This window comes from Corythoichthys intestinalis, chromosome 20 (assembly GCF_030265065.1).
Source record: "Corythoichthys intestinalis isolate RoL2023-P3 chromosome 20, ASM3026506v1, whole genome shotgun sequence".
NCBI classification, from domain to species: domain Eukaryota; kingdom Metazoa; phylum Chordata; class Actinopteri; order Syngnathiformes; family Syngnathidae; genus Corythoichthys; species Corythoichthys intestinalis.
The window spans coordinates 37,876,248-37,897,814 of NC_080414.1; the positions used below are offsets into that span (position 1 = coordinate 37,876,248).

Here is a 21,567-nt window from a genome sequence, read left to right on the forward strand (position 1 = left end):
TAAGAATTCAAGTATGAACATTAATAACAGCTTGTATGGCTTGAACAGTGTACATTGTCAAAATCAATATGCCTGTGCAAACATGTCATTGTAACACAAATGACTTACAGCTTGAACAGTACACTTCAAAAAGACAATGTTAATGGCTGCTGTGACAGAATTATTCAAGACAAGTGTTTGCTTCAAGGTTTCAGGAATTTTTTTCCCCAGTGCATTTTTTAATACATGCAAGCATACATGAACCCCCACACAGACACACACACACAAACATTAAAGCTATATTGATCTTCTGCAAATAAAACATTCAAGATTTTATGATGGCAGTAATGACACAGAATTAACCACATACAGAAAATTAGCTGGGCCATTAAACAGTCATATTATAATATTCCCTGTTGGATTGTACTTTATGCTTTACCATCACAAAAGCTATCAGAGAAATCGCACACAGACAGGGATACAAAATAATGCGACATACTAATTGCTAGATGCAGTCCGTGCCCAATCCACTCATTAAGTTAAGCTGTTTCGACAAGGTTAGAGCCGCTATCCGACTCCATCACTTTCTTTTGTAGCGTTAACCGCTAGCAGCTAACGCTAGCGTTAGCCTGTGGCCTGGCTACCAGTAAAAAGCACTGAAAGCACCCTCTCCGGAAATCGCGAGAACAAGGGAGGACAGTGCATGAAAGTCCATCTGGATGCCGCCAAGAGTCTACTTAATGTAGTGTTGCACCGATACCATTTTTTGGCCCCGATACCGATACCTGGCTGTGCAGTATCGGCCGATACCGATACCACCCCGTTTATATATATATATATATATATATATATATATATATCCCCCCCCCAAAGAGCTACATAATTGGATGTGAAATCATTCTATCAAGGCTTTGTCAGGCTGTTGCTTACCTTTGTAAAATAGGAAAAAGACTAGTACAAAGTGAATAGTCTACTAAACCCTAGTAGACAATAGTTGAATAAACCTTTGGCTCTCAAAGGCCAAAATAGTGCTACATTTGAGAAATTAATAAAACATGTATAATGCTAGTAAGAAAGTAAAAATAAATTCATAATAATAAACTCTGAAAGAACTGAATAAACTTTTTTAAACCTCTCAAAGGCCAAACAGTGTAACTTTCATGAAATTATTGTCACATTCCGCTGCTGGTTAGACTGTGTTTTGTTGCTGGGCTGTTCGTGGGGGCATTCCTGACATCGCACCTGAATCCAATGCAGGCTCGTCAGCGCAGCATTTAAGCACGTGTGGTCTCAAAGATATTTGCCTTGCTGATCGCCATTTGACATCTCGCACTAGAGTCTCGCTACATTTGCTTGTTACGCCCCTGCATTGGGTTATCTATCCCGCGATCGTGTGTTATTTTTTTGTTTGCAATCATTAAACCCTTGTACGTATCCCCTGCTTGATGTCTGCCTCGAGTTCCAACTTTGTTTCCGCATTTGCTGACGCTAACAATTATAAGTAATAATAATTGACCACAGCATCCCGTCTCTCTATTAGCCTCCTTTATTCCGGGAGGGGGGAGTCCCTTATTTCTATTTCTGAAAGGTGGCAGCCCTACTTTGGAAACAGTTCCCAAATTACTGCGGCATTTCTTTCAGTAAAACACAATAAAAGTAAAGTAGACGTAGTGAACTGACCAGAGATTGTTGCTCCGATCCAGCGCCCTTCCTCTGGATAGCAGTCCTGCTCTTGCAGGCTCAAACTCATTGTGTTCGTTCTAGAGCTGAAACGAATACTAGAGCAACTCGAGTAACTCGAGTTTAAAAACGGAGCTGAGTAATTTTATTCGCCTCGAGTAATCGTTTATTTTGACAGCTCTAAGCGTCACGTTTTGCTCGGACTACTTTTAATGCGGGACAACGCGCTGATGTCAGGTGCGTAGAGGAAGAAGCCCAAAAAAAAAAAAAAAAAACTTACATCAGACGACAGCCGCTACAAACGACGCAGACGTTACTAAATACTAGCCCGCACGATGCTACGTTGATAGCAGGTAACGTCTGTTGAGTCTCATAGAGATCACATGTATGCTGAACTAGATGCGAAATGACAGACTCGGCCGCGTCCGGGCAGCGTTAGTAAACAGCCGCCATCTTAAAGCAGTAGCGCGCTAAGCGCTAAAAAAGAGCGCTAAGCGCTAATAAATAAGATTAACGTTACTGTCATGAGCTCACGTATTGTTAGCCCTGCGGAGGGCTAGGTTTCTATTAATTATGACCACTTTCGATGCGTGGCTAACGTGTCTTACATACAGGCTTTAACATGACATAGCGTTGTGGAGTGATGAGGGTGTAAAATAAAAACTCAATAATGCTAACTATCAATTTTATCTCAGTAGTCATTGCTGGATAAAACACCAAGTAGCACTGGTCCCTAATGTGCTCCAATACAGCCTATATCATACATTTATTTTGAACACTGCAAAAACTCAAAATCCTATCAGGACTTACAGTTTATGGTAAATGGTAATACTTGACATAAATAGAAATTCAATTGAAACACGTGGGAAAAAATCTTAACTTTTAAGTGATGTGTGTTATCAAGCGTAACAGCATTTTTTGGTGTGTGTGTGTGTGTGTATATATATATATATATACTGGACTGTCTCAGGAAATTAGAATACACAATATTCTAATTTTTTGAGACAGTCCTGTGTATATATACAGGACTGTCTCAGGAAATTAGAATACACAATATTCTAATTTCACAATATTCTAATGAGACAGTCAGGAAATTAGAATATTGTGTATTCTAATTTCCTGAGACAGTCCTGTATATATACACAGGACTGTCTCAAAAAATTAGAATATTGTGTATTCTAATTTCCTGAGACAGTCCAGTATATACATTTTTTAATAAGATCTAAAGGTTTTTTGAGTGAAAGCAGTGAATTAGTCTTTTTTTTTTAATTCTAGTTACATCTGAGACGCAATTGTTGGGTGTTTTCAACAATATACATAAAAAATAAATACATTCATTGACTGAAAATGGTTCAAGATTCGATGAAATGTCTTGTTTTCTAATGTATATTTATAATTGCTCTTCACCTAAAAATATATTTGTTTTATCCGATTACTCGATTAATCGATAGAATTTTCAGTCGATTACTCGATTACTAAAATATTCGATAGCTGCAGCCTTAGTTCGTTCACATTCCGTCTTCAAATGTTTTATCAGGTTCGAGGTATTGAAATTGGCCGATTTAACTCCACATCTGGAAACTTTCAGGCCGCAAATCTTGCATGCAGCCACAGATTTTAATCGACGGGATTTCTATTTTGAAATACTTCCCGACTGCCGCCATTTCTCCTGGTTTGTTTTTCATCCATATGAAAAAGCGGCCTTGTCATTGGTTTGGATTGGCTATTGGCCCGCTCTCATTGGTCTGGAGCAGGCCAATAGCGATAGCTGCTTGGTGTTCACGTGTCATCACACAACACAGAGACGGAGCGTATTGAGCGCCAGGACGAAAAAAAGGCTGCGGTCAAATGTTATAATAATGGACCGGTAAATGGTATCGGCGCAGTCTTAGTTGGTACTCACCGATACCGATACCACCTTTTCGGGCTGGATCGGCGCCCCCTGCCGATACTAGTATCGGTGCATATTTAACTTACTGTCGGTTGAAAGTTTGGCGAACCTCCCTTAAGCCACACACAATCACGTTTGCTTGTAGTGTTAGCCACTAGCGTTAGCCTACCGGGCTTCTGTTTGTTTGGCTTCATGATAACCACGTGACTCCATACGTAAGCACACTGACTGCTTTCTTAAAGGGCAATGAACATAGCCGAACAACACAGAGTCAAAGCGGGATGAAAAGACTATATTGTCTTGTTTTATTAACCCTTAGATGCACAAGTTACTGGACCCTACACTCTTCCATAAGTGGGTCAAAAATGACCCATATTAGAACCAATGTGTTTTTATGCCATTTTGATGAAGAACAATCACTTGTATATTAAGTAGTATTATATTTAGAGCCACAAAAGAATGATTTCATGCTTAAAATTTCTTTATGATTCAATTAATATTAAAAAAAAAAAACAGAACAGAACAGAACAGCAATAGACTTTGTCCTTCCTTGTATTTTATCATCAATGATGAAGAGCTCCCATGCATCTTTTTGGTGAGACAGCGGTGCTAAACTCTTGTGGAGGCATTGACCAATTTCTGAGGATATTGTGATTCTGTGTTCTGCCCTGAGTGGGAGGTAATTCTCTCTAGTAAGAGCCCTACCAACTCTTTCTGTTGGCCATGATTTGGACACTTTCTTCTTCAGAGGACACATGAGTGGAATCTTATGAGTCAGATTGATCCTGTTCAGTTGGATTTCCAGGTGGACAACTGCCACCTGAACAATAGTCTGGGTCCTCATCATTAGAAATTATGGACACTTGAGTCCAACCCCGTCACTGCCTCTCCATCATCCAACATCTGTAGGACCATTTGAGCTGTAAATCTAGCAGCTATGAAATTTTGGATCACGAAACATAAGAGTAGTGTTCAATCAATCAATCAATCAAATTTATTTATATAGCCCTTTACAAAACCCGAAAGGCCCCCAAAGTGCTTTACAACAAAACATGGCTCAAGATAAATAAAAGGCAGGAAAATATTATACAATGACATTTTACAAAATAAAATAAAACAAAGAGCGCATCGCAATAAAATTCCAGCAAGTAAAACAATAAAACCGATAAAATCGAAAAGAAACATTAAAAAAGCCCTTAAGCTAATAAAACCAGGCTATCCTAATCTTTGTAAAAGGCGAGTCTAAAAAGGTGTGTTTTTAGCCGAGACTTAAAAAGACCTACATCCGTGGTGGTGCGGATTTCGGGGGGAAGGCTGTTCCACAGCCTGGGGGCAGCAACCGCAAAGGATCGGTCTCCCCACTGTTTAAGTTTTGACCTTGGAACATCTAAAAGAAGCTGGCCGGTTGAGCAAAGAGTCCTGCCAGAGTTACGAAAAGTTAAAATTTCCGATAGATAAGATGGAGCCTGGCCATTAATAGAATTAAAAACAAACAGTAAAAGTTTGAAATCAATTCTAAAATGGACTGGAAGCCAGTGGAGTGATGATAGCACGGGGGTAATATGCTCACGTCTAGGTGTACCTGTTAAAAATCGAGCAGCAGCATTTTGAACAAGTTGCAGCCGAGAGATCGAGGACTTGGGTAGGCCAACATAAAGTGCATTGCAGTAGTCCAGCCTTGAACTTATAAAAGCGTGAATTGCTTTTTCAAGGTCGTGGTGACTAAGAAAAGGCTTCACTTTGGCTAAGAGACGAAGCTGGAAAAAACTTGCTCTTACAACGGAACTAATCTGTTTTTCAAAGTTAAGCCTGCTATCGAATATCACTCCGAGATTTTTAACGTGTGTCTTAAAAATGTCAGCCGGAGCGCCAGAGTTGGGCTCAAGGGCTTTCATCATGGAAGGTGTGCCAAAAGTAATAAATTCAGTTTTGCTCTCGTTAAGGTGTAAAAAGTTTTGTGCAAGCCACTGCTTCACATCAGATATGCACCCCATCAATTTAGCAAGAGCAGTTTTTTTGTTAGGTCTCAGGGGCAGATAAAGCTGCAGGTCATCAGCATAAAAATGAAAAGCGATATCATGTTTTTTTTATAATTGATCCTAAAGGTAGGAGATAAAGCGCAAAAAGAACAGACCCTAAAATAGAGCCTTGCAGTACCCCGCAAGACAGAGAAGTTTGTGAGGAGGAAAATTCCCCAATCATTACCGAGAATGTTCTATGTTGTAAATAGGATTTAAACCATTTTAAAGCGTTACCACGGATACCTATGAAATGTTCTAAACGAGATACAAGGACTGAATGGTCAACTGTATCGAATGCTGCTGTGAGGTCCAGTAAAACAAGGATAGCCGGGTTTCCATTATCCACAGAAAGAGCAATGTCGTTATGTACTTTTAACAATGCTGACTCAGTGCTGTGTCTGGACCTAAAACCTGATTGGAACTTGTCAAGGGTGGAATTTGTCTCTAAGAAGGTTTGCAATTGAATAAAAACAACTTTTTCTAAAACTCTGGAAAGGAAAGACAAGTGGGAGACAGGTCTAAAGTTGGACAGCACAGAGGAGTCGAGATGGGGTTTTTTAAGAAGGGGTCTGACTACAGCCTGTTTGAAGGCAGCTGGGACAGAACCGGAACTGAGAGAGGTGTTTATGAGAGACAGCAGACTTGATCCAAGGCAACTAAAGACTTCCTTCAGAAGCCTAGCTGGTATTACGTCTAATGGACAGTTAGTGGGTTTCATGCTACTAACTACTTCGGTGAGGGATGACAATGAAATATGTTCAAATTGCTCAAAGACATTGAGCAGTTCTGAAGGACGTACGTTATCGGATGAGAAACCAGAGTTGCAGACATTTTGCCTAACTGAAGAGACCTTGTTTTGAAAGAAATTGAGAAACTCTTCACATTTGGCAGCTGACACATCAGTTAAGACAGTGGGTTGTGGGTTTAAAACAGAATCAATAGTGTTAAAAAGGCGTCTTGGATGATTGGAGCTGTTATTTATAATGGTAGATAAATAACTAGACTATGCCTGTTTTATGGCGGTGGTTTTATGGTGTTTTCAATAGGTCAATATGTAGCTGTATAAATAAATATACACACACACTATATATATACACACAGTAATGTTAGCTAACCTAGGCTAGGTTCGAATCAGATTTTTTTGTGTTTTTCTGACTCGAGTGAACGCGAATAGTCGCATAAAAGAGGACCATTTCAAATTCGATCAAGGTCCCTTTCGTATGTGGTTAAAATCCCCTACGGGCCACATTTTTCCAGAATGTGGCTACGGTCTGAAAGGTCAAGTCCCCCAAATTGGAATTCATGCAGCAATAAACATCAGCAAAGAGCGAGAGAGCCCGGATGCGATGGTAGCTGTGCATTAGCGTTAGGACCTAGCTTGAAGGCGGCTTTTGAGGAAGGAGCGGGCTTAAAAACAGTCATAAAAAAATAAAATGGGTTGAGGATAAGCCTGACAATGCTCCGTTTTCTCTCTGCTCTAATGCTCCTGCGCATGCGGGCCAGTTTGCTAAGCGCATCTCGGACTTCGAATTAGAGCGCATGTGTGATACTTGAACAGGCTCAACGGACAAAGGCAGTCTGAACGGGTACGCCAAAAAAACAGATGTGACAAAAATCGGAATTGTGCATTAGGACCTGCGGTATGAACCTAGCCTTAGTTAGCTAGCTAGTTATGAAGTGGATTAATTTGTTGATAAATAATAATAAAAACAGTCATGAAAGACACACACACAAAACACTATATGGACATAATACTTATAGTACACATATCAGCTCTTGCTGTGTAAAATAATCTTCTTAGGGGTTGTCACTTTTTGCATACCTAGTCTGTGTGGTCCACGGTAAATTTATTCCTGACAGTCAAAGTTGATAAGAATGAAAGATTCACATTGGATTCCATAGAAAATGCATGTGGGTCATTTTTGACCCACTTGTAGAAGCTTACAGTAGTAATACAAAAATGACAATTTCTTCAAATGTAGAAAAAATTCATCGAAAATTTGAATGGCATTATATGAAAAACATGTTTTTTGAGGAATACCTGGAATATTAATTAATAACCATTTTTAATTCCGAAGATATTTCAAGAAAACAACCTCACCAAGTCATTTTTGACCCACCTATGCATCTAAGAGTTAAAGTACCAAATTTACCGACATGGTCAAAATTACGTCGGTCATCATGAAGAATTTCGGTAACGGTAAATTTTCGGTATACCGTCTTGCTCTAATTTATCGCACGGTAAATGAAAAATGAAGGCGGTAATTTTCCCGCTGCGATATATACCCTCACGTGTGTGCATACATGCGTGCGTGCGTGTGCGGCAGACGTGCTGTTAAAAGTTCGGCTTCATTGTAACCAACAGCGCAATATGCTGTGACGAGGATTTACTGTTTTATTGACTTCTGGGTATGTTCGTTTTATACATTTGAGTTTGCGTGACCATCATTCAATGGGGAGAGACGGGGCCGAGTGCACTGTCGGCATAAGGTCATGAGCAAGCAGAGTGAGGAAGACGAAAATGGACGGAAAATGCTGATTTCCCAGCCAAACACCACAGCCCCGGTGTGGGAATATTTTGATTTTAAACCGAATGAAAATGGCGAGGCAACCAAAAAGGAGGAACCAGTCTGCAAAATGTGTTTGGAGGTGGTTTCAACAAAGAGGGCCAACACAACAAATCTACATGCTCATCTATCACCCTCTTTAGTTTTCACTGCTTGGTAAGAAAACTACATTGCAACAAGCGGAGCCTACTTCGTCACGTCAATCGACTATTACAGAGGTAATCGCTTGATTTGTGAAACACAAACGAGATCCCGCAAAATGGCGTTCCCTCACGGAAAGTGTTGTCCGCTACATTGCTGAAGAAATGAGACCGTTTTACTTCTGTTTAATGTTGTTTGACACTTAGGCTACGTTCATACTGCAGGTCTTAATGCACGAATCCGATTCGTGTTTTTCCGACTCAAGTGAAGCATTAACTTGACGGTCTGAACGTGTCAAGTCGCATAGAAGTGGACCATTTCAAATCTGATCTTGGTCACTTTCGTATGTGGTCTAAATCCGTTCTGGGCCACATTTTTCCAGAATGTGGCTGGCGGTCTTAAATTTCAAGTGCCCCGAATCGGAATTTATGCTGCAATGAAGTCAGCAAAGCGAAAGCGGCAGGCAGGACGGGAGCGATGTAGCTGTGCATAGCTTCGAGCTTGAACTCTGCTTTTATGCAGAAGCGGGCTTGACCACACTCATAAAAAAAATAAATAAATGAAGAAAAAGATAAGCCTGACATTTTTCGATTTTCATTTCATTCATGGCCGAGACGGGGCAAATTGTCACACCCACGTCAAGTCACGCACCCACACCAGTCAAGGCTTATGTGCGTGCGTGTATGCGTTCTATCAGTCCATATAAACTAGGGCTGTCCCAAACGACTAATTTTCTCCCGATTAGTCAGTCGACTATTTTTACGATTAGTCGACTAATCTTATAATTAAAAAAAAAAAATTTTTTTTTTTTTTTTACTCATTTAGCAATGAAATTTTTGTTGACGATTATCAATTCACAAAAACATTTTGGAACACATAAATTCTTTATTAAAGTACAAATAAACAGATAAATAACAATAATAAATCACACATAAATAGTGATGCACGATAACACATTTTTCAACCGATACCGATAACCGATCATTTTCTCCTCATTCCAACCGATAACCGATAATGTCAAACCGATAATTCTATTAAAAAGATTTATGTAAAATTTTAAAGTATACACAAAAGAAAATATTGCGGTGCAAAAATATAATTTATTGCTCTTTTTTTCAGCATAAAATATGAACAAGTATTCAATTCCAACATCTAAATAATGACAGATTGTCTGACATTGTGTAATGGTAAACTTTTGGCAACAATTACTTGCAGAGTAAATACCTAAGTTGCACAAAAATGCCTTTAAAAGTAAGCCATTCCTAACATTCATTCATTCATTCATTTTCCATGCCGCTTTTCCTCACGAGGGTCGCGGAGGTGCTGGAGCCTATCCCAGCTAACTCGGGGCAGTATATAACATTAATACACTGCAAAACACACCTCCTTAAAACTACTCAGTTTTAAGTGTAAATCTGTTGGAAATAAATGAAATTATCTGCCAGCGCTTCAAGTGTATTTCAGATTGGAAGAAAAATAGCTAGCTGAAAATAATCTTAGCCTTATTTTAAGCAATACATTATTATACTTAATCCTAAAAAAAAACTTGGAAGAAGGAAAGATTTTGCATAATATTTGTGGCTACAGAATATTATTGTTATTTCATTACAACAGGAATGTGCATATAAAAATTGATAAGTGTTGATAAGTGCCAATAAGTTTTGATTATCTACTGTGACTGCAATTGAGCAGACAAATAAGTTAAATTAATTTGAAAAGTGATTGCTAATGTTATATGCTTTGTTGCACACTGTGAAAATGATTAACTCAAAAGAGCGAGATGTTATGTACCCATTCTGCAGCGCTTTGTTTACATTTGCGGCACTCACGACATCTGCTTTACAGCAGCTAAACTGATACACGGCAGTACTATTTGGATGAAGTTGGAGCTCACATCTCCGTGCGTGTTGTTTTGTGCCTGAGTTTTGTTAAGCCGAAAATAAAGGCAGCGTCACAAAGTCATCTGACCGCTCGTCATTTTACATACTGAATGCATTATTGACTGGCTGACTTCGTTTTCTCCATGTTTAAATTATCATCTAACCACTGTGCCGTCATGATAAGCTTGCTTACTGGACATCACTTTTCCAAATGTCCGTGGTGAAAATGTGTTTGGCATGTTTTTCATGAAGAATGGTGGCCGTATAAACTGCATTATTTTTTTATCCAGGGCTTTGGCTCTCGGGTCAAAAATCGCGTCTTGTCTCGGCGGCTGCAGCTGCGTTCGTACCAGACAATCCGCCCGCACAGGCCGGTTCGCCGCGGCGTATTCGGGGCCTGGCTCTGCTCGCACCCCGTGGGGGATTGCTCGAGAAACCGGGGTGTTCGCCGGAGGTCCTGAAGCCGGGGAACCGTGCTTGGCCCCCCAGCCAACGGCGAGGCGGCGGCCTGCGGGACCGGCCAGAGCGGCAGTCTCCGTCGGAAGACTGCTACTTGCCGACTATCGGTCTCCAGTCGTGTTTAGCCTTAGATGGGCTGCATTCCCAAACAACCCAACTCTGCATCGTCACAAGCCCTATAGTTTAACTTAGTTTGTGTTTACAATAGCTTTAGCATTCCCGCTAGCAGCAGCCTCTTATTCGTTCCAAAAATCTTTGTGATGCAGTTTTAAATGGATGCTGGGTAAGTGGTTTTGAATGAGGACGCTTTCTTTCCCCCTCATGGAACTTCTGCAGTACATCTTTCGCAGATGGCGAGAGCGACTTTTTTTTTTTTTTTTTTTTTTTGTGACAGCCGCCAAAATATTCAACTACTTCTTGTTGTGTAACTCCACCTCCTCAACCCCCCCTCCCTCAGGGGCTTCAGAGAGGGGACGGGTTGAGGAGGCGGCGTGCTGAATTCTTCGGGTGTGCACATTTGGAGGCTAAATCAAGTACAGTGGTACCTCTACATACGATCGCTTCGACACACGAACTTTTCGACATCCGACGTAAAATTTGACTCGCCATTTGTTTCTACATCCGACGACATGCTCGAAATACGACGACAATGGCAGCACCGCAGACGAATGCACGGCGGATTTTCTTGTGTGACAAATCAACACAGGTTTCAGAAAAGGTTGGTACAGGTGGTGAAACAAGGAAAAAGTTGACGCTTACCTTCTAAATGAAGATGCAAATGACAGAAAAATATGAGCGTAGGGTGGGCATCCGTGAAATGGCTCAACAATACATCTCCACGGTCCTCCTCCGACCATCCTTCGCCAGTCTTTAGAAGTTAAGCTGACAATTCTTATTGTGGTAACATCTCCAGAGAAATCGCCAGCTTCGCCACGTTTTCATCATTTCTTTCACAACTTATTCAACACAAAACGCCTACTGTCTGCCGCAATTGACGATGTTCTCAAGAAAGCATTGAAAGCGAAAGTAAACTTTCACCCGCTCCCCTCCCTCTTTGTCACGTCAGCGCCGCGGTGCCTTCAGGTACAGAAAAAAACGTCCGCCTTATTAGAACCCGTTTCGTTACACTATTACAGGAATTATTATTATTATTATATTATTAATCCGATTTTTATTTATTATTTATTTGTTTTGCTATATGTAATTGCCATTTGTAATAGTACCAGCAGTATTTTTTAAGGATTTAGTGCAGGTTTTTGGGCTGTGGAACGAATTAATGGAATTATAATGTATTCCTATGGGAAAATCCTGCTCGACATACGACCATTTCGACTTACAAACAAGCTCCTGGAACAGATTAACTTCGTATGTAGAGGTACCACTGTATATAATTATCGGATTGCATTATCAGTTGAATTTTTTTATTATCTGGATTATCTGTGTGACGTCATAATTGCCATTATCGGCCGATAATTGTCGGTGACCGATATTATCGTGTATCTTTACAAATAAACAATGAGTTCAAATGCTGATAGAATTAACTTGTGCAAAAGAATGGAATGTAAACAGATTCAGAACACTGACTTCACCTTTCTAACATGATTCAATTCTTAAAAAAATACCTAGCATTAATATTATAGTATACTGTTGTACTATATATAATAGTATTATATTATTTATTCATTGCCAATCAGACTTTTCATAAAGGGTGTCATTTTAAAGGTATTCTTAGTGTAGAATCTGAAGTATGTGGGATTAACTCCAGAAATCGTTATTTATATGACGAACATGACATGCTTTTACTTTGAAATGTTCACCTGAAGTACGTTCACTAAACCGCTAATTTAAGCTTTACACTCCGCAAAAAAAAAAAAGCACTTTTTGTCATTACATATGGTGTCAGTAACAGATTTTTTTTCCTTTTGCAAATGCTGTTAACCAGCGATTTATCATGTTTGAAGTGTCACCTTTTAACTGCAAGTTTTGGAGAAGGCTGCCTGTTTTATAGCCGTTCAGAACACCGACTAAAGTAGGTCGTCTTTTTTCCCCCATTCACCTCAATGTAGCAATGCTGACGTATATAGTGTTTAATATAGATGTGTTTTCTTATTTCAGGGTCCCCCCAGGATTGATAAATCTAAATTCAAGACTTTTAAGACCTTTTTTAATGCCATTTCAACTGAAAATGAATACTTTTCTCGCACCCATTATTTAGATCATATTGAATCATATTAACTAATTAAAGCACTGAACATCAAATTTAACCTCAATTACTAAGTGTGTTTGACAAAAGAATGCACATATATTGAAGATACAATTAAAACATATTTAAAGTAACATTATAAAGTCTGTCAGATTTTTTTTAAAACACACACACGCACACAATAATTATGGACAAAAAGAGGAGGAGGACAGGACTCAGACCAGCCATCTTCTGTAACAGGCTAGCTGCTAGTGCACCTGCCAAGACCCCAGTGAACATGGCTAACTCTCGAGTTAAAACGACTAAATTCACATTCATTCGAAAAGCAAACCGAAATGTTTAAGCAGGTCTACTGCCTTCGCATGACCCATAAACTGCAACCTAAAGTATCTGGATGTAACTTGAGCCCCTATCACATACTCCAAAGCAATGGGAATATCGCGGGACTTAACCGTGCAGCAGTTGTGTGTGAAAGCAATTTCCCGTGTCGACTGACATGGGAAGCAGTGTGCGTGAAAGCAGGTGTTAAATTCCCGGGTCACAGCAGATGGCTGATGACTTAAATATCATAGCGGCGGCTGATTTAACTTCCTCTCTCTTCGCAGTAAGAGGAAAAGCGGTAAACAAACAAAGCAATTATAAACATAGCAAGCTGGAAACAGCTAAATTAAACTGAAAACATGACCAAAATTAAAATGTCATTCTTTCTCGCTAACTTTTTGAAATAACTATATATTAACGATGTATGAATGATAAACTAAGGAATACTTGTTATAAAATAAATAATTTGGATAAAAAAAGAAGGCACTGTATGGTCATTGCAGAGCCAGAGCTTGCCTATACGCCCTTTTTAATCTCCCCCTCTGCAAGCCCTCAAAACCGCATGTTTATTTATATTTGACAAACTTTTCCAGCGTTATTTCATTGTGTAAATAAATTTATAATGATCGTAAAAATATGTAGTCTATTTAAACATTAAGAAAATGTGCGTTTTTTTTCTGCCAACTGAGAATTCGTTATAAAAACCAGGGTTTTATGCAGACATCGTCACAAATGTTATCACACAAAACGCGGGTCGGGCTTTAATACCCACGGACCAGTTCGGGTCGGGCTGGACTTTTTAGGCCCGATTTAACCTCTATCTTAAAGTCTTGATGAGCTTAAATTGACTGCAGTTACGAAGTCGGGAATGCTCCCTCCGGGAAAAAAAAAAAACACGATTTGAGCAACATTATGTTTAACAAACTTTTCCAGCGTTATTTCATTGTGTAAATGCATTTATAATTGTCATAAAAATATGTAGACTATTTAAACATTAAGAAAATGTGCGTTTTTTTTCTGCCAACTGAAAATTTGTTACAAAAGACAGTTAAGACATCGGGAACGCTCCCTCTGGAACAAAACGCAATATGACCAACATTGTGACAGCCGATGCCGACCAAAAATGACGTAATATCCGAAACAGATCATCAATGGACTCATTTGAAGTATATGAATGGTGGTCTGTTTTGGTGTTCAGAATCCACAATACTTGTGCCTGCAGGGTTTTCGTTCCAACGACAAACGGACGCATTCCCGATGCAGAGGTGGGTGGATTCTCCGTTTTGCCGGTTGTGGTGGTTTGGCACGCACGAGTTGCATTTCGATTTGTAGTGCAGTGCATCGTAAAAATTCTATGCGTCATCTTCGTTATGGATTTAAAAAAAAAAAAAAAAAAAAACTGTCACGGATATAATTTAGGTTGCACTGAGATGTTCTTGAAAATTAAAACCACGGTGAAAAAATTCCAGACTTACAACAGCTAATTTAATACTTTTAATACCTTAAATAATGGAAAACTAAATTCAATGCTTTTTTAATACTTTTAATAACCCGCGGGTACCCTGTATTTTGTATGTCTGAACTTTCATTCTACAGCGTGTTGATGAGAGAAAAGAACTGGAGTCTCATATGCCATCAGCACGCACGCACGCACAAATGTACGCACGCGCGCGCGCGCAGCGATAAAACACAGAATGAAAATGACCGCCCTCATTTTTATTTACCATGCGATAAATGGACTCATTGCATATCGCGACAGGCTTAACAACTTCAATGAAACATGTCAGTAGTTAGTTAGATGGACTTACAATCTCCTGTCATTATCATTCACGGCCGACGTGCAGCCAAGCTTGGCATTGAAGAGACAGGACACAACAGTGTACCCTCCTTTGTTTCTTTAAAAATAAGTCAAGGTTTTGGACTCTCTGGTGCGCTTTTTTGGATTTGTGCCGCTTTCCCCGCTTGCATACCAAGCGTCCGACATTCTGAACTTTCCACGCATATATTTTTTTAACCCTTCATTAACAATCGACGGGATGTTGTGCTCGTCGACAGATTTACATCATCGATGACGTCGACTATGTCGACTAGTCGGGACAGCTCTAATATAAACTTTAAATAAAAGACTAAATGGAAGTTATTAATGTCTGTTATTGGTGTCATCTTTTTGGAAATGAAAATATGATCACCCTGGAATGACATACAGCTAGCATGTGTAATTTGTTTTGATGCTTCTGCGCATGCGGGTCATTTTGCTGTGCGCATCTCGGACTGCGAATTAGTGCGCATGCGTGATACTTGAACGGGCTCCATGGACAAAGGCAGTCTGAAAAAAACAGACATGACAAAAAATCGGATTTGTGCATTAAGACCTGCAGTATGAACCTAACCTTAGTGAAGCCAAATTTATATTACAGCTACTAAATTAACGTATTTTTCTCTGTTGTTGTTGAAGTGCAATTGTTTGTGTTACTACAACTTTATACCTCTGTGCCTAAATGCTTAAGTTATTGAAGTCCAATTATATTTTTTCTTGAAAAAGACATTTTATTTATTCTGTGTTTCTGTGCGGTATTGATATTGCTATCTTTTACTTAAAAGAGGCATGGTCTATTGTTTTTAGTTGTGATTTCTTAAAAAGTATTTCTGAATTTAAGAGTAAACGTTTATTGCGTTTAATTGGGTGTACTAAATATTACTTAGTATTATTAATATATACTGTATTCTTACTGTGCTATTGTAAATGGGTACCAAAAAAATGGGGGGGGGGGGCGCAATAATATCGCATATCGCAATAATTTATGAGAGAATTTATCGCCCACTAAAATTTGTTATCTCGACAGGCCTACGTGCTCACAATGTAAAAGACTCGGGACATGCATGAAACTGAAACCAAATGACTTGCAACTTGATTGTTACTCGGCTCGTAGGGACTCACGCAGACTGTCTGCCAAATATAGGTAACACTTTATAATAACTATCCGTTTTACTAGTTAATAGATCATTAGTAAACTGTTTATAAATGATTTATTGTTGATTTGTGAAGTATTTGTTAGCAGTTTGTTAAGCATTTACAGTGTGTTTTTAACCTGAAACACAGTTTGTGTAGAAACGTTTCAAGTTTTTGTGTGTAACGTTTCGCATTTCTAACTTTTCAGGTTAAGAAATGCCGTTCACTTCAAAAGAAAATGTATTTTGATAAGGAATTTTGCAGGCAGCGCTCATGTTGCACATTTATGAAAATCTGCCATAGAACCAACAAATATTTGTACTTTTCTTTTATATTTAACCAATAAAACTTATGACCTTCAACATAAAGTGTATATAGTTTTATTAAGATCCATCAACTAGCATGGGCATTTAGAATGGAGTCAACCATATTGGAACAACCAGTAAATGCTTAACAAACTGTTAACAAATACTTAACAAATCAACAATAAATCATTTATCAACAGTTTGCTAATGATCTATTAACTAGTAAAACGGATAGTTATTATAAAGTGTTACCCTCAAAGGTTGTTTTCTATTCGGATTACAGTGGCACCTATACATACGAATTTAATCTGTTCCTCGGTCATTCGACCTCGTTTGTAAGTCGAAATGGTCATATGTCAAGCATGAGAGAAAGAGTGGGAATTTTTACTTTCTCTTTTCATGTTCTGTTGTTGTTCGCGTCGGCTAAGGCGGACATTTGCTTTGTTGTGTTGCACAAGTTCTGAAATAAATGATTAAAAACCTGACGAATCTGGCAACTTCCTTGCCAATACAATAATAGTAAGAGTTGTTCTCGAAATCGTAGATATACTCTGTCCGTATTGTCAAGGCAGTTCCCTGGCGCGCACACCACGCTCATATTTTTCTATCATTTCCTTCTTAATTTCAATGGTAAGCCCCACCTATTTCCTTTTTTCACCATCTGCACTAACCTTCTTGGGACCATGTTCTCACAAGAAAATCCGGCACGCGTCCGTCTTGCGGGAAAACAATGAAATGTGACGCTGTCATAAATCGTTGTATTTCGAGCACGTTGTCATATTTCAAGACAAATGACGAGTCAAATTTTATGCCGGCTGTCGAAAGGATCGCATGTCGATCTATGTCGAGGTACCACTGTATATACTAGTACATGATTAAGGTGTACAGTACCTGGTAAAAGGTTGACACGGAGGACTCATCAGAATCATGTCAAAGTGCAATTTATTGAATTCATCAAGTGATATACCCTAAGAAAAAAAGTCAAGCAAATCAAAAGTTGAACAGAATCATATCTCGTACCTAACCTAATAATTCTTTGAACGCCACCTACCTCAATGGTTCTGTTCCAGAGTGGGGTGTCGGGGAAATTATGCCTGTAGATCTCATTGGCAGTAGTGTTTATGTCTATGGCTGCCACCACGTGACCAGATATTCCAGAATCTGGATGAATTAACATACAGTATCAGTTAAAATGTTAAAATATCAACAGATTACCTACCTAGGATTTTAGAGATTTCTCCCAACGTTTGATAGAAAAGGCCTTCAGTGTTTCTCCATCAGCACATCCTTGATGAAGCTTTTCTAATTTAACACTGGGAGAAATCGTTGCGGGTTATATTGAATGCCCGCTGCAAAATAGCATACCGCAACGCTTTAAAGGACGCATGTGGAGACAAAAAACAAACTGTAGTGTTTCATACCCAGTCTTGTTCAAGTTACTTTTGCAAAAGTTATACTTACTTCTCAGAAAAAGCAACTAAATAATTTAGTACACACAGTGGTATGAAAAAGTATCTGAGCCTTTTGGAATTTCTCACATTTCTGCATAACATCACCATCAAATGTGATCTGATCTTTGTCAAAATCACACTGATGAAAATACTGTCTGCTTTAACTAAAACCACCCAAACGTTTATAGCAGGGTTCACTAAATACGGACCTTGGAGCCACTTTTCCTGTCGTGTTTTCCATGTCTCCCTCCTCCACCACACCTGAATCAACATAATCAGGATCATTATCAAGCTTCTGGAGAGGTTGCTGATGACATAATCATTTGATTCAGGTGTGTTAGGGGAGAGAGACGTGGAAAACACGACAGGAAAAGTGGCACCGAGGTCCAGATAAAGTGAACCCTGGTTTATAGGTTTTCATATTGTAATGAGGATAGCATGCATACAATGACAGAAGGGGGAAAAAATAACTAAGTGAACCCTCTGCCTAAAAAGACTTAAGGGGCAATCGAAACCAATTTTTACCAAACATTTTAAGTCAGGTGTATGCCCAATCACTGATGAGTGGTTGAAAGCTGCCCGGCCCACTATAAAACACACACCTGGTAAGAAATGTCTTGATGAGAAGCATTGTCTGATATGCATCATGGTTCGGTCAAAAGAGCTGTCTGAAGACCTGCTGTCAAGGATTGTTCATTTGTATAAGGCTGGGAAAGGACACAAAATCACCTCTAAAAGTCTGGATGTTCATCAATCGACAGTCAGAGAAGTTGTCTAAACGGAGAGAGTTTTGCACTGTTGCTTCTCTCCCAAGGAGGGCCCGTCCACCAAAGATGACACCAACAGTTCAGTGCAGAAAAGAGGTATAAAAGAACCCTAGAGTGTCTGCTAAAGACTTCCAGAAATCACTGGCACAGTCCAGTATCTCTGTGTAAACATCAACTATATGTAAAACTATGGCCAAGAATGGTGTTCATGGCAGGACTCCACTGCTTAATGTTCGGAAAAAGGCACTTGGATACTCCACAGAAGTTTTGGCAAAATATTTTGTGGACTGATGAAACCAAAGTTGAATTGTTTGGAAGTAACACACACAGTCATGTATGGGGGACAAATGGAACAGCTCACCAACATCAACACCTCATCCCCACTGTGAAGCATGGTGGAGGGAGCATCATGATTTGGGACTGTTTTGCTGACTCAGGGCCTGGACAACTTGCATTAATGGAAGAATGAATTCAAAAGTTTATCAGATGTTTTGCAGGAAAACCTGAGGCCGTCTTGTAAATAAGTTGAAGCTAAAAAGAGGATGGATGCTGCAACAAGACAATGATCCAAAACACAGAGGTAAATCAACTTCAGAATAGTTTCAGAAGAACAAAATACACGTTCTGGAGTGGCCAAGTCAAAGTCCAGACTTGAACCCCCTCTGACATGCTGTGGCATGACCTAAAGACAGCAATTCATGCCAGACATCCCAGGAATCTGACATTTTTGTATGGAAGAATGGGCCAAGAAGCAGGAAGTGTCTGGTTGAAGTTATTGCTGCCAAAGGGGGGGGGGGGGGGGGGGGGCACAAAATATTCAATGTGATGGTTCACTTACTTATCTTCCCCCTTCCGTCATTGTTTGCATACTATCCTCGTTGAAATATGAAAACCTATAAATGTTATGGTGGTCAACACTGAGAAGTCAAATCCCGGATTCAGGAGGAGCAGTGTGGTTTTCGTGCCGGCCGTGGAACAGTGGACCACCTCTACACCCTCGGCAGGGTCCTCGAGGGTGCATAGGAGTTCGCCCAACCAGTCTACATGTGTTTTGTGGATCTGGAGAAGGCGTTCGACCGTGTGCCTCGGGGAGTCCTGTGGGGGGGTGCTCCGGGAGTACAGGGCACCGAGCCCCTTGGTAATGGCTGTTCGGTCCCTGATCGACCGGTGTCAGAGTTTGGTTCGCATTGCCACGACTCCTCCACGTTGAGAGGAGCCAGCTGAGGTGGCTTGGGCATCTGGTTCGGATGCCTCCTGACGCCTCCCTGGGCATATCCTACCGGCTGGAGTCCCCGGGGACGACACAGGACACGGTGGAGAGACTGTGTCTCTCGGCTGGCCAGGGAATGCTTTGGGAGCCCGCCAGAGGAGCTGGTTGAAGTGGCTGGGGAGAGGAAGGTCTGGGCTTCACTGCTAAACTGCTGCCCCCGCAACCCGACTCCGGATTAAGCGGTAGATGATGGATGGATGGAAATTTTACACAATTTTTATTTTAAGAAAAAAAACGAAAGCGATGCGCATGATTCAATTCAGTGGGCCACACAAAATGTGGTCCTGATTTAGATGAGAGGTGTCACAAACATTTCATGGACAAATACTTGTTTTTACTCCTTAACCATCTCTTTATTATTTCATTCATGACCATATATTTTACTATTTAATTTTTAAGGTGTTCGGGTCCTGGTCCCTGTTGTCAGTAAGGGGGGAAATGGGTCCTACAGACTCGAACACCATCGTGTAAATGTGTTAAATGGTGACGAGCAATGGCTTATTTAAAGAGTAGCTAGTATTTACACAAATAAATAAAAAAACGGACAAAACCCTGATCCATCACATCGGGCTAAGTATTATGAAAGTAACAACAATACAATGTTCCACAGGACAGTAGATACTTACTTTTTAGAGCATAATGCATCCCACCTATGCCACTGTAAAGCTCAAGTATTCGGAGAGATTCCATTTTTTGACTCCTGTTTCGCTCAAATGTGTCTCAAACACGAACTGCACCATCGAAAATCTTTTTAAAGAAAAACTCGCACGTTTTTCATATAGAGATCCTGGTCGCAAGTCTATCGGAGTGCCTGCCTACTCGATGTGACTCGCGCACGCATTGGTTTACGACCTTTTTACGACAGTACCTCATAAACATCATATAAAGGCTAGACGCACCATGGGTGATTTTCTGTGAGAAATACGACCGCCATCTTGGCCCGGTCTTCCTACTTATATGGGGACGGTCGTACTCCTGTCTTGTGTGGACGATTTTATCTGAGAAACAAAGGTAAAACAAATACATGGACTTAGATTACATTGGACACAAGAATGCAACGGTAAATAAAGCATATATTGCCGATATAACACTGACCAGCTATTTTTAGACAAGTGACATAGGCTGCAGAAATATTCTCTCATGGCTCAGTCCCATCAAGTCAAATTACATCCGACTGAAGAATAATTGGGAAAAGGGTTTATTTATTAGTCATTCCATCATTTCACCTTGATGTCATTGGTTGTGTCTGTTTTTCTGAAGAAGGCAACAGTGTAGCCTAATCTTACTATTTTTATATCCTTGATTCTATAATATAATAATAATGATAATAATTGTGCTACCAGAATGTCACATTGACTAAAATAATTTAATTATTTAATCTACTATTATTGTTAGATACTGTATATTCTTGATTAACATTTCCTTCATTTTCCGTTTGTATAATTTCACAGTGTTTTGCAAAATATCACTCAACGCCTAAATTGCACATAATCCAAGTACAGGTATGGAGGACCAGGAGTGCAAAAATTCAATAAATAAATACATAATTAAATAAATAATTAAAAGTGTCATTAAAAGGCTTTTGTTTCAATATTTATTTATTTATTTCAATATTTATTTCAATTTTTATTTATTTATTTCATTTTATATTTATTCATTTCAATTTTTATTTATTTATTTCA

The 21,567-nt window shown here is 39.6% G+C and overlaps 1 protein-coding gene across 3 annotated transcripts in view; it reads right to left on the reverse strand.

Annotated features, from left to right (window-relative positions):
- trdmt1 (tRNA aspartic acid methyltransferase 1) overlaps positions 1-20,727 on the reverse strand; it is a 39,215-nt gene extending 18,488 nt beyond the window's left edge. For all 3 annotated transcript variants that reach the window (XR_009061649.1, XM_057824578.1, XM_057824577.1), the window contains exons 1-3: positions 20,512-20,727; positions 17,449-17,558; positions 17,289-17,365 (exon numbers count right to left, since the gene is read on the reverse strand). Coding sequence is in view for 2 of the 3 variants with exons in the window: in XM_057824578.1 (XP_057680561.1) it covers positions 17,289-17,365; positions 17,449-17,558; positions 20,512-20,575 (251 nt within the window). In the remaining variant the exon portion in view is untranslated. The remainder of the gene's footprint in view (positions 1-17,288; positions 17,366-17,448; positions 17,559-20,511) is intronic.
- Between the last annotated feature and the right edge of the window lie 840 nt (positions 20,728-21,567).